Source organism: Aegilops tauschii, chromosome 2 (assembly GCF_002575655.3).
Source record: "Aegilops tauschii subsp. strangulata cultivar AL8/78 chromosome 2, Aet v6.0, whole genome shotgun sequence".
NCBI lineage: Eukaryota > Viridiplantae > Streptophyta > Magnoliopsida > Poales > Poaceae > Aegilops > Aegilops tauschii.
The window spans coordinates 157,744,751-157,757,792 of NC_053036.3; the positions used below are offsets into that span (position 1 = coordinate 157,744,751).

General features: G+C 49.6%; 1 protein-coding gene across 1 annotated transcript; it reads right to left on the minus strand.

The window, feature by feature from the left end:
* Positions 1 to 743: 743 nt before the first annotated feature.
* On the minus strand, positions 744 to 8,018 carry LOC109746943 (uncharacterized). Its single transcript, XM_020306043.4, has 9 exons — positions 7,534 to 8,018; positions 7,303 to 7,395; positions 4,625 to 4,833; positions 4,218 to 4,362; positions 4,069 to 4,141; positions 1,784 to 1,930; positions 1,575 to 1,700; positions 1,271 to 1,453; positions 744 to 1,164 (listed from the first exon to the last, which is right to left on the minus strand). The coding sequence occupies exons 1-8, from the start codon at positions 7,779 to 7,781 to the stop codon at positions 1,394 to 1,396; spliced, it is 1,101 nt and encodes a 366-aa protein (XP_020161632.1). The 5' UTR covers positions 7,782 to 8,018; the 3' UTR covers positions 744 to 1,164; positions 1,271 to 1,393.
* Between the last annotated feature and the right edge of the window lie 5,024 nt (positions 8,019 to 13,042).

Genomic DNA, 13,042 nt, shown 5'->3' on the forward strand with positions numbered 1-13,042 from the left:
ATCTACAGGAACAAAAGGAAAACAAAATCCCCAAATCAAATCAAATCCCCCCAAATCCCAAATCTGATAACCCAACTGATAACCCAACCCTAACCCTAGCTCTACAACTCACCCGGTAATGCATGGCTTCGTCGTCGGAGAGGTTCATGTATTGCACGCTTGAGTCCTGGCTGCTCTCGTCCTCCATGGCGCGACGGCAAGCCGGTTGAGGTGGCGGCGGCGGTAGGCAAGCGGCGGGCGGCGGCGAATCGGAGAGAGAAGGAAGAGCCAGAGTGAGAGTGAGGTCGAGCGAGAGTGAGGCGAGTCCGACCGAGCCCATGTAACCGACCGAGCCCATGGAGTATAACCGACCGCACCGGCCTCGTCCTAGTCAGCGACCCGTCCACGCGCCGATTCGGCCAGCGTGTCACCTGACATGTGGGCCCGACCTATCGGATACGCGGTCAATACGCGCTTATACGGCTGTCAGTCCGTTATGCACCACTTAGGCCCTGAGTTGGTACTGAACTGCGACATGCACGAGTAGTGGTATTGATTCGTGAGTAGGTGCGCAAGTGTGGTACCAACGTGCAATTAACTCGTCATATCATGAAATGTAGCAGCCGATGTTACGACCACACGGGTAAACTTTATGCCACATTTATTTTCGTATTCTTAGCGGAAGCAGAGACGGATATGAAAATCCCAGAAATGAGCACGGTGTCAGAACCAAATACAAAGCAAATACAGTGCAGACACGTAAATGAAACTAAAGTATGCCAGAATTTTAAAACCTGCTCGAACAATACAGAAAAGCGCAACCAAGATTGTTGCCTTTTCAAGATGATACTAGTAATACTGAAAACTTTAAACCTGTGGAGACAAAACACACATATGCAAATCTCTTTTTCTGTACGCAAAGAAACCTCAAGTGAGAAGATTGGTAACATTGACTAATGGACACAAGGAAAAAAATTATATACAAACATACATATGAACTACTTGCGTTCACTTTTGATGAACCTCCAACAGTTCGAACAGAATAAAACACCTGTGCTGCTCGTACTGACCTCCGTTCTGAGGAGACGGGTTCTTCTGCTGTAATAAGATGAAATCAGATAGTTCCTCCTCATGTCTCATACCTCAACTATAAATGTGTTTCCCGCCAGTGCTCAAATGGAAGTTCTGCAGAGAGAAATTGCAAATTTTATTCCCAATGAAATAAGCAATGCAGTATTTTCTACAATCGATTTCACATCAAGTGTTTGTGGTAACTGGTAAAGATTCTTACCACAGCCTACAAAAGAACGGCCAGTTTGTGATCCTCAAATAAAATTGGCATCCCCATATTCCAGCAACTCTTCGCTCGAGTTGACCATGTACCCATGTAAAGAGGAAACAATCTACCCATGTACTAACTATGGAGCTTAACAAATGATTCAACAAGTGGATTTACAAGCTCAGGTGCTTCATCCTGCAAGGACAAATACAAACAAGTGAGACAGATGTTACTTGATGCATAGAGATTGTTACTAAAATGATAGGTAGATTACAGCACAAAAATATTCAACTAAACCCAGCTGCCGATAGAGCACCTGAGGGCAGTGTCCAACGTTCGGGAGGACAACAAAATCTTCAACAGCATCAAAAGACCCGTAGGCTCTTCCAAGTTCCACAGGCTCCCATGGATCCTTCTCTCCCCAAGCTACCAAAACTGGACACTGCACAATCCAAAACAAAACCTAGCTTGTATTACAAACAAAATCGAAAGAAACGGTCAATAACACAACTGGGGAATCCTAACCTTCACCAAGGGTAGTAAGTCTTCAGGTAGAGGACCTCCAGAATAGCAGATGAACTCAAGGAATACATCCACAGCACCGGGATCAAGCCCTGGCTGCAAGATCATCTGAACCAATTCATCTGTGACAGCGGACGTGTCATGGTAACACTGGAATTTCAAAACAAGTTCCAATGTAAGTCAAAATATCCAAGCAAACTTTAAATAACTAAAACAGAAAAGGTTGAGAAAATAAGTTCCAATGTAAGTGAAACTATCCAAGCAAACTTTAAATAAGTAAAACAGAAAGTCAGATCCTGTACTTCAGAGACAATTAAACAAAAGCATCTCCATGGTTCATGAAAAAAGTCCGATATAGTATTATTTTATTTGCATGAAGCTGTTTCAGTTGCAAGTTTCTGGGAGGGAAATCCTATTAGCGTGTAATTAAGCCAAATGAAACTGTCCTCTAGAATGCAAGGTATACAACTCACATGCTTGCTATAACATGCATGCATACTATATCTCTCCCCTTATCAGATTCAAAACAATGTGCCATCAGGCATCATTCTTTTAAACTGAATGACAGACATTAATGTGATACAAGTTATCTTATACAAACTTCTACATAAGAGATAAATAAATAAATAAAGAAGCTACACTGCAACTTCAATGGGGCAAACATACATATGATTCAATTGTAAATGAATAGTGTTGCATTGGTGATGGATGAGGTCACAAGGGATATACAAGGAGATATCCCATGGTGTATGCTCTTTGCGGATGATGTGGTGCTAGTTGACGATAGTCGGACGGGGGTAAATAGGAAGTTAGAGTTATGGAGACAAACCTTGGAATCGAAAGGGTTTAGGCTTAGTAGAACTAAAACCGAGTACATGATGTGCGGTTTCAGTACTACTAGGTGTGAGGAGGAGGAGGTTAGCCTTGATGGCCAGGTGGTACCCCAGAAGGACACCTTTCGGTATTTGGGGTCAATGCTGCAGGAGGATGGGGGTATTGATGAAGATGTGAACCATCGAATCAAAGCCGGAGGGATGAAGTGGCGCCAAGCTTCTGGCATTCTCTGTGACAAGAGAGTGCCACAAAAGCTAAAAGGCAAGTTCTACAGGACGGCGGTTCGACCCGCAATGTTGTATGGCGCTGAGTGTTGGCCGACTAAAAGGTGACATGTTCAACAGTTAGGTGTGGCGGAGATGCGTATGTTGAGATAGATGTGTGGCCACACGAGGAAGGATCGAGTCCGGAATGATGATATACGAGATAGAGTTGGGGTAGCACCAATTGAAGAGAAGCTTGTCCAACATCGTCTGAGATGGTTTGGGCATATTCAGCGCAGGCCTCCAGAAGCTCCAGTGCATAGCGGACGGCTAAAGCGTGCGGAGAATGTCAAGAGAGGGCGGGGTAGACCGTATTTGACATGGGATGAGTCCGTTAAGAGAGACCTGAAGGATTGGAGTATCACCAAAGAGCTAGCTATGGACAGGGGTGCGTGGAAGCTTGCTATCCATGTGCCAGAGCCACACGAGGAAGGATCGAGTCCGGAATGATGATATACGAGATAGAGTTGGGGTAGCACCAATTGAAGAGAAGCTTGTCCAACATCGTCTGAGATGGTTTGGGCATATTCAGTGCAGGCCTCCAGAAGCTCCAGTGCATAGCGGGCGGCTAAAGCGTGCGGAGAATGTCAAGAGAGGGCGGGGTAGACCGTATTTGACATGGGATGAGTCCGTTAAGAGAGACCTGAAGGATTGGAGTATCACCAAAGAGCTAGCTATGGACAGGGGTGCGTGGAAGCTTGCTATCCATGTGCCAGAGCCATGAGTTGGTTGCGAGATCTTATGGGTTTCACCTCTAGCCTACCCCAACTTGTTTGGGACTAAAGGCTTTGTTGTTGTTGTTGTTGTATAGTTGTAAACATACAAACTTCTACATAAGAGATAAATAAATAAATAAATATTAATGGGAAGAATACACTTTGCCAGTCTTATGGAAAATGAATAGTTGTAAATTGTAAAATTTTCTCTCAGATGGAGAAAGGCAAGCTTATAGGCATGATTTTGGTTTAGGGCTTATAGTAGCTTTCAGTTTCGGATCAAGCTTACAGGCCTTAGCTCTGATACTAGTAATGTTTATGGCACATCTAATTGTATTTTGAGAAGGATTTGTTTATCCTCATATGATTCAATTGGAGCAATCCAGATCTTTTGCTTCTACCTATTCATGATGTTTGTAATCTGAGTATTATGTGGTATAGTATCTTTATAAAGATAGTAGGTTAAAATAATTACCTGACAAAGAATATTTTTCACGGATTCTGGTGTTGCAACAGCATTAAAGAAGAGCTTCCCAATAACAGTGTTCCTGACAATCAGAAAAGGCATTATACCAAACTACTAGTGCGAACCATGATAACGAGAAAGCATATAATGTGAGTTACCTTAGGAGATTTTGAAATGATCTGATGAAAGGCCTTCCAAACCATGGCTGCTTATTGATATGAAGCATCCTTAATGAAATATCCAATAAAACAATACCTTTGCATGTTTGGGGTTTCATAACAGCTGCCTGCAGACCAACAAGCCCTGCAGAATAATGAAACAACTGCAAGGGATGAGAAAGATGTTTCTGCTAAAATAAATCGTCTCCAGTTCACATATAAATAAATAAACACAAGATTGTTGATCAATCTAATTTTAATCAGCGTCATTCACTTACTCATCATGGTAATAATTAGAAATATTAACACTTTTAATTTCTGAGCCAGGATAGCCAGGATATTGCTATAAATTCATTGGCTATATAAAAATAGAATGTTCCATTGCTCTGCATAAACATCCAACATACCTCCAATTGAATTGCATATGAAGAAAGCATCACTCTTGACAACTTCAGCACAAAATGTATTCAACTGTTCTCCCCAAGTCTCAAAAGTATAAAAGCTCTCTTCGAACTCACGTGGATTAGGTTTATCAGAATACCCATAGCCAATTAGATCAATTGCATAAACTCTATTTGCCATGGCAAGAGCAGGAATATTTTTCCGCCAATGGTCACTGAGAAAAGAAGAGAAATAAGTACAAGGTTCCTAAGAAAAGGGAAGCCGGCTAACTTACAGGGGAGAGGAAACATTAAGATTCTAACAAAAGAAAAAGAAACCCAGTCTAACAGGGGAGAGACCTCATGGAATTAAATTAAGGTAGAGCCCACCCCTGTCTGAGGCTGGTCATAGTGGGAAATAACTTCAGACTAGCAACATGCATATGTCAGTAGTTACTACCTCCATAGTGGGTAGTAACATATGCGTAGTATCATGCAAATCTTCAATTATTTGGATGTAGACTCATTTTGTCTTGGGGTGCGTTATGTTACGGTAACATATTATGTTACCACAAACATCTCTCTCCGCATTAACTACTTGCCACATAAGCAAATTCGCCTTGGGATGCGTTATGTTACGAGCTAAGTTACTCCCACTATGGCCAGCCTCAGGTGAGATACCAGAAATTCCATCATGACTGGAGTTGAACCTTGGTCAGCAGGAATGCACCACTGTGATCCTACCACTAGCCCAGTTTAAAGATTCTAACAGAAGAACTAATATACTCTGGCAGACTCACTTAAATCAATTCTGTCATTTCTTCCATGAATACATGCTATGTGCACCTCTAAAGTTCATATCACCATCATACAACATGATGAAAAATCATACAGACAGTTCCTATGGTATGGTAAAGATATTCACAAAATAGGTAAACGCATTGCTAGCTAAAAAGATATATATGCAGACCTAAAGAACAAGGTGGACTTGGTGTTCTAAATCTCTGGGCTCAAAACACCACCCTCCTCCACAACTTTTATAACCATGAGAACATCCCATGGGTTAATCTGCTATGGAATGCCTACTATACTGAAAATACAGTCCCCCATGCAGCTGCACCCAAGGGATCATTTTGGTTGAGAGATTATTTGGGATCAAATGATCTGTTCAGAGGGCTTGCATCTTGTACTGCTAGTGATGGAAAAACTATGATGTTATGTAAAGATATATGAAATGGCAATATTGTGCAAAGCAAATATCCAGAACTACACTCATTTGCCAAGGATGACAACATCTCTATGTTTCAGGCAATTAGTGCAGCACAGAATAACTTTTATGATCTATTCCAATTGCCCCTGTCTGTAAGGGACATCAGCAACTGCATCACCTGAGCGATGTCAAGCATCATGCACTAGCCAACGCAACCAAAAGTCCTATGGGAGATGAATCATTCTGCACCAGAAAAATATATAAAGCCCTAATTGTTACTTGTGACATACCATTGCCTATCAAATGGGTCTGAAAAACTTGCTGCTTCTCAAAGACAGAGTCAACACTACAGATCTCCTCAGGAAACACTTCCACATTGAATCTAGTACATGTGTTCTCTGTGATGAATGTCTTGTTGAAGATCTACTTCGCTTATTTTTTGGATGTTCATTCAGCCAAGGTTTCTGGTGGGGTATTGAAGTATTGCTACCGAATCACCCGCCAAAAAAAGTATTGGTACCGAATGGGAAACTGATACAAATTTCTTTGAGATGATCATGCAAGCCAAGCAAAGATACTCTTATGAGCACTTCATGGAGATCATGATTATTGGATGTTGGAGCATATGGCTGCAGAGAAATGGAAAGATCTCTGAAAATTAACAACCATCCATTGCTTCATGCATAGCTCTTTCAAAGTCTCTTTTGCTCTTGTTATGCATAGAGCCAGGCCTAGCCTCAGAGATGACATGCAATATTGGCTAGACAGCTTGTAAACAGTAGAACCTTTTCCCCTGTTTTTAGTTCTTCCCATATGTACACACACATTTATTTATAAAATACAAAATGGCGCAGTAGGGGCCGTCCCTACTTTTTTCGCTCAAAGAAAAAAACTAATTTAGCTTAAGATCAAATAGTTCAAGTATTATTGCCAGGAGCAATGCATATTGAGCTTTTATCATAAATGAAGCCCTATATTTCCAAATAGGAAAGGTGAAAAAGAAATTAACAAACTGAGATCAATTATGAATAGTTATAGATTGCTACTCCAAATAGTTGCCCCAACAATTTAACTGGTAAAGCTTTTTATATACTTTATCATCAGAGACCAAAAGTCTTAACTTATATTCATAGCAGATTTTGAATTCACCACTATTCACATTGGATATGTGTCTTTTTTGTTCCTCGATGATTGGATTTTCATTTCAAGTTTTTTGGTACGGTGGATGCATAGTGTGTCGTTGTCATTTTTTGTGTGTGGGTTGTTTAGCTATTGCTTACTAGTCTAATCTTGCATTAATAGCACAGTAGCACTTCAATACTTCTCAAAGAACAGTGCGCCAACCGGACACTTTGGCAAATTGGTACCAAAGCGTAACGGCAGTCCTAAACCGTATTTATTCGGCTATGCCATGAATCTATGATCACTGAATTACTTTTGTTGCCTGCAAATACTTAGCGAACTGTAAACAAGAGTATGCGTGCACGATGCGCACCTGTTTGCCCCGAAACCATGAATTAGAACCAGTGCAGGGCCAGACGTTCCGGCGCACTGATAACGAATGTTGTAGCCCTTCCAATTCCATGTACTGCACACGAACGAAGAAAGGGAAAAAAATCAACAATACCATTATTTTTACTTTATAATATAAGGAAACTTGACGAATCAACCAGAAGTAGGGAAATGCAGAAATCGCAAGTAAAATAGTCCAGAAATTGGCGCCGACCTGGTACGTGGCTGGGGCAGGGGCTCCGACGGGCCCGGCGCGGCGGGAAGGCTCTCCTCGGCCGGCTCGGCCTTGGAGGCCTGGGTCCGCAGCCGAGAGCGGGGCGAGTTTCCAGTGGAGAGCCACGAACGCCTCGACAGCCGGGTAGAGGGGGCGTGGTAGGAGGCGGCCGCGGCGGCAGTCGCACCGCGGCGGCGCGCGGGCAGGGAGACCACGGGGAGGGGGCTGGGTGGGGCCGCGCACGCCATCGCGCCGCGCGCACGGCACGGTGCTGCTCGAGGCTGCCGAGGACACGAGAGGAAAGCGAGGCCGCGGGGAGGGAGGGAGCTGGGAGAGAACTTTTTTTTTAACGGAGCGTGTGGCGCGAGTCGTCCATGTCTGATGGGCGTTCCGCCGCGTGGGCGAAACGGGACGGCGGAGGCGCGGGGCGGACGACGCAGTGGTTTTTTGTGAGCCGCGCCGGCGGACTGGAGTCGACGAGTCTTTAGAGCATCTCCGGCCGTTGGCTCGTCCCCTGGGGTAAAAAATGGACCGGTTCCCAGCCGCCGGTCTCAGGATTGGCCCAAAAGATTTTTAAAAAATATTTTTAGAAGACATAAGCTTCGGCGACTTAAACAGTTTTTATATAGTAAACTTGAAATTTATTAAAAAACAAAGGCCTAGACTACAGGAAGAACGCACTGAGCGCGGCGAAGTCGCCGCTGTTGCTGTTGTCCTCGTCGCCGTCCTTCTCCTTCTTGACGCGGCCGCCCCTGCCCGGGGTCACCCTGGCGGACCGGTGACGGCACGTCGTCATCGCCGTCGTCGTCGAGAACGACGACGCCTCCCTCGCCGCGGCCACGGCGCCGAGCGGCGAACTGCTCTAGGGTGCGACACTGGCGCTCTAGCTCTGTCCGCGCCCAGTCTTCGCGCGCCCACTTGAAGGCCGCCTCGTCGGAGAGCCCCGGCTCCGTCTTCACGGCGGTGAGTCATGGCTCCGTCTTCACGGCGGCGAGCCCGGGCTCCGTCTTCAGGCGGCGAGCCCCGGCTCCGTTTTCGGCTTGACGAAGCGGGGAGGAGCCGAGGAGGAGGCGCGCCCGCCCTCGTTGATGACGATGCCGGCGCTGCGGGTGCGCCGGTCGAGCGGCGTCTCCGCGGGCTCGGCCTTGACGCTGAACAGCGCCGGCGACCTGGAGGAGGAGGAGCGGGGGGAGGAGGAAGAAGAGGACACAGTCCTCCTTGGCATCCATTGACCGCCGCCCCGGCCCGGGGCGGCAGGGTACGTCAATGGCAGGTTGTTGCCGCCCTCAAGGTGCCGGAGAATGGCGTGAAGCGAGCGGCCGGGGGCGCCCCACCACAGGCGGCGCCCCTCGCTGTTCTTGGTGCCCCGGACCACCGTCGCCCCTTTGGTGGAGGCCAGCCGCTGCGCCTGCCGGTGCTGGAAGTACGCCGCCCACACCTCATGGTTGCCGGCGGCGTACTGCGGGAGGGCGCGCTGCTCCTCCATCAGCGACGCCCGCACGCGGTCGACCTCGTTGGCGAAGTAGTCGGCACGTGCGTCGACGTCGGGCAGCGGGGCAATGGGGACGCCACCGGCGCTGAGCCTCCACCCCCGGGCCCAACGCGCATGTCGGGAGGCGCCGGGATGTTGGCCTCGAACAGCAAGTACGCTTCCCACTCGTGCAGCGAGTGGCGGTCGAAGTCGTTGACCGCCGCCCCATCGCCGGGGAATCGCTTGCCCATCGTCGCGGTTGGGCTTGGGGAGCGAGGGGAGGAACGTCGGCGGCGGCTGCGCACGGGGAGAGAGAGGCAAAGCACGGGGAGGGAGAGGCATAACATAGCGGGTGTGGACAGAGGCGAGGGGGAGGCGTTGCTTTAATAGCGGCCGGGGCGCCGTGTGTACGTGTGGCGGGAGGGGGGGCGTCGCCGCGCCGCCTGTGAGGAATCAGTGAAAGGCTGACCGGCGGCAGCCTTGGCATTGATTCCCCGCGGGAAACCGAGGCGTTGTGAGGACGATGAGGCGAGTGTCGCTGACTCGGCAGGCCCGCGGCTCGTTCGCGCCAAAATTGCTTGCCCCGGCGCCCCCCAGCGCGCCAGGTTCGGCCCGAGTCCGCCGGCGCCAGTTTCGGCCCAAACCGGCGAAAAACAGGCTCCTGGGGGAGCGACTGTGCCGATTTTTGGGTGCCGGCGCGAAAAAAATCGCCTGGGGGCCTATTGGGGGCGCGGCTGGAGATGCTCTTAGGGCAAATCCACCGCGCGACTCCATGCCGTCCGGGTGTGTCCGTTTGGGATAGAACGGACGAATAGCGCAGCCCCAAACGGACAAATGTCCGGATTTCATCCATTTTCGACCCATTCCCGGCCCAAACTTGCGTCGAGTTTGGGGTGAAACGGACATCGCGCAGACGGGATGGATGCACGCCCTTGTCCTCCCGTGGCCCGCCTGTCGGGGACACTAGCAGTCCATTCGCCTCCACCCGCTCTCCCCCACCCCACCCCAGCGTCGGCGCCGCCACTATTCTCCGGCCACCTCCTCACTGCTTACCCCCGGCCGTCCATACCAAACCACGTCTCGACATGGTCGCCACCACGTCGGCGCTTTCGTAGGAGTTTTGGCCATCGCTTGGAGGAGATTTGGTCGTCGCCGTCGTAGCCGGTGCCAGAGGGGATACGACCGCCGGCGACGGATAAGGACCACGACAGCTTCCGTCGAGTGTTCCAGAGCGGCCAGTAGCCGGCTGCCAACCACCCATGCTGCATCGAGGTGATTATCGCGGCCTCTTTGCCACCACGACCCCAAGGTGTTTGACACTTTGCCCACAAAGGTATGGACAGTGGAGATGAATTTTTCTTCAACCACTTCATTTATTCATCGGATGATTCGTCCTCGGATGACGAAGATATTGTGGTGGCTGCACTGGTCGTTCACGACCACATTGAATGACAGCTTTGTCGGTACAGGGGGTCAGTCCTGGTCGTGCTCCCAACCTGAACCGCAACAGAGAGAGAGGCCACGCCCTGCTCTATGCCGATTACTTTGCAAACACTCCGCTCTTCAAGCTGGATAAATTCCGTCGCCATTTTCGTATGGCAAGGCATCTGTTCAATCGTATCCGAGAGGGAGTGGTTGCTCATGACCCATACTTCGAGTGAAAGACTGATGCCCTTGGCAAGTTTGGATTCTCCTCTTACCAGAAATGCACCACGACCATCTGCATGCTTGCATATGGAATTCCAGGCGATCTGGTGGATGACTATGTGCGTATGAGTGAGTCCACATGTCTGTTGTCACTGTACAACTTCTGCCAGGCCGTGGTGGCAGTGTTTGGCCCTGAGTACTTGAGGCAGCCAAATGCTGCTGATACAGAAAGGTTGTTGGCCACCAACGCAGCTAGAGGCTTTCCAGGCATACTTGGCAGCATAGATTGTATGCACTGGGAGTGGAAGAACTGTCAATTTGCTTGGCAGGGCCAATACAAGGGGCATGTTAAAGCATGCACTGTCATATTAGAAGCGGTGGCTTCGCAAGATCTTTGGATATGGCATTCTTTTTTCGGCATGGCAGGTTCTCACAATGATATCAACGTGCTGCAGCGTTCTCAAGTCTTCGCAAGGCTTACAGAAGGCCACTCCTCACCTGTCAACTTTGAGATCAACAGCCACCAGTACAACAAGGGATGCTACCTAGCTGATGGTATATATCCCCAGTGGTCAACTTTTGTGAAGACAATCTCGAAGCCCAAGGTGAGAAGAGAAAGAGATTTGCCTAAATGCAAGAGAGTGCTAGAAAGGATGTGGAACATGCTTTTGGTGTGCTTCAATCCCGACGGGGTATCGTTCAAAACCCTGCACTGACATGGGATGAAGGGAAGTTTTGGGAGGTGATGACTGCTTGTGTGATCATGCACAACATGATCGTCGAGGACAAGCGTAATAACAACATCTTCGACCAAGGATTTGATTTTAAAGGTGAAAATGTTGAACCCCTACACCAAGAACCGGCCACGTTTGAACAGTTTGCCCAATTTCATCGTGATCTGCGTGATTGGCACACTCATTTGGATCTTCCAAATGACTTGGTTGAGCATGTGTGGACTCACATTGGCAACAATAGATGTATTGGCTCTTATGTTCATTCAAGACAAATTCGATTTGGTTGTAAAACTATTTTATTAGAGACAATTTCGATTGGGTTGTAAAACTATTTTTATTTCCAGACAATTAATATTTGGACGTGCAAACTAGTTTTGAACATTGAAATATGAATATATGGGCATTTTTGGCCGTGGCGGGCAGGATGGGGCCAAAGGATGCGTCCGCGCGTTGGGCGCACGGCCACCGCATCCCAGGACAGGCCCGGACACGACCCCATTGCCCTACCCAAACGGACATAATCCAGGCAAAACGGACGTCCATTTGGGGTCGTGCGCTGGAGTTGCCCTTAGAGCATCTCCAGCCGTTCGGGCCCCCCGAACGCCGAAAAAGCGTCGTCTGGGCCGAACCGGCGCTTACTTTCAGCGTGGGGGCGATTGCGTTCCCAGTCGTCACCCCCAACTCATCGCAAACTCGGCGATTTGATTCGAATTTGGCACAAACTCAGCGATTTTTTCATTCAAAGTTGTACAAAAAATAGAAAACGAACAAACTATGCCTAGCCCTACTACGCCGCGGTCGCCGCCCGCCTTCTACATGCCGAGGAGCCTGTAGAACTGGGTGTAGTTGCCGCCATCGTAGTCGTCGCCGCCCTGCGTCCCGCCGGAGCTGCCGCCATCCCTGCTGCACCCCTGATCAGGGTCGCCGACGCGCGGGGGGTTGGATGGCCCGGGCGCGTCCTCCTCGTCGCTATCAAGGACGATGCTGCCGCCCTCCTCGCGTTCGCGGCGCTGGGCCTTGATCTCCTCGTAGGCCCGGCGCTGGCGCGCCACCTGCTCGCGGACGTAGTCCGCATTCGCCTACTTGAGGGCGGTCTTGTTGGCGGCGGCCATCTCCGCGTGCTCCTTCTTGATGGGGAGCAACCCCGGCTCGGTCTTCGGTCGAACTAGGCGGAGGGAACGCGGGGAGGGGCGGCCGCCCTAGTTGATGACGAGGGCACCGCTGCGGGTGCGGCGCCCAAGCGGCGTCTCCTGCGGCTTCGGCTTGACGGGGCGGAGCACTGGCGACCCGGAGGAGAGCGATCCGGAGCCCAACGATGAGGAGGTTGCGGCCTCCATTCACCGCGGTGTCCAGGAGCTACCACGATGACGAGAGAAGGACAGGTGCGCCGGGTACTCGAGGCTCAGCGTGTTGCCAGTCTCAATGTGGTCGAGGACGGCCTCGAGGGTGCGGCCGGGCATGCCCCACCATTCGCATCGCCCGTCGGTGTTGTGTCGGCCGCGGGGGATGGTGCCGTTGGCCGAGGCGATCTGGTCTTCGCGGCGACGGTAGAAGTACATCATCCACAGCGTGTGGCTGTCAGCGGCGTACCTCGGCTCGTTCCGCTGCTCCTCTGACAGCGACGAATGGATGCATGCGATCTCGGCCCGCCGTTTAG

Bases quoted from the DNA above. Each gene is read 5' to 3' on its own strand.
- LOC109746943 (XM_020306043.4), bottom strand. From the start codon at position 7,781: ATGGCGTGCGCGGCCCCACCCAGCCCCCTCCCCGTGGTCTCCCTGCCC. The intron at 7,396-7,533 runs GTCGGCGCCAAT...GTTCGTGTGCAG, and splicing joins CTGCCCCAGCCACGTACCAG to TACATGGAATTGGAAGGGCT. The intron at 4,834-7,302 runs GTGCGCATCGTG...TTCTTTTCTCAG, and splicing joins CATGGTTTCGGGGCAAACAG to TGACCATTGGCGGAAAAATA.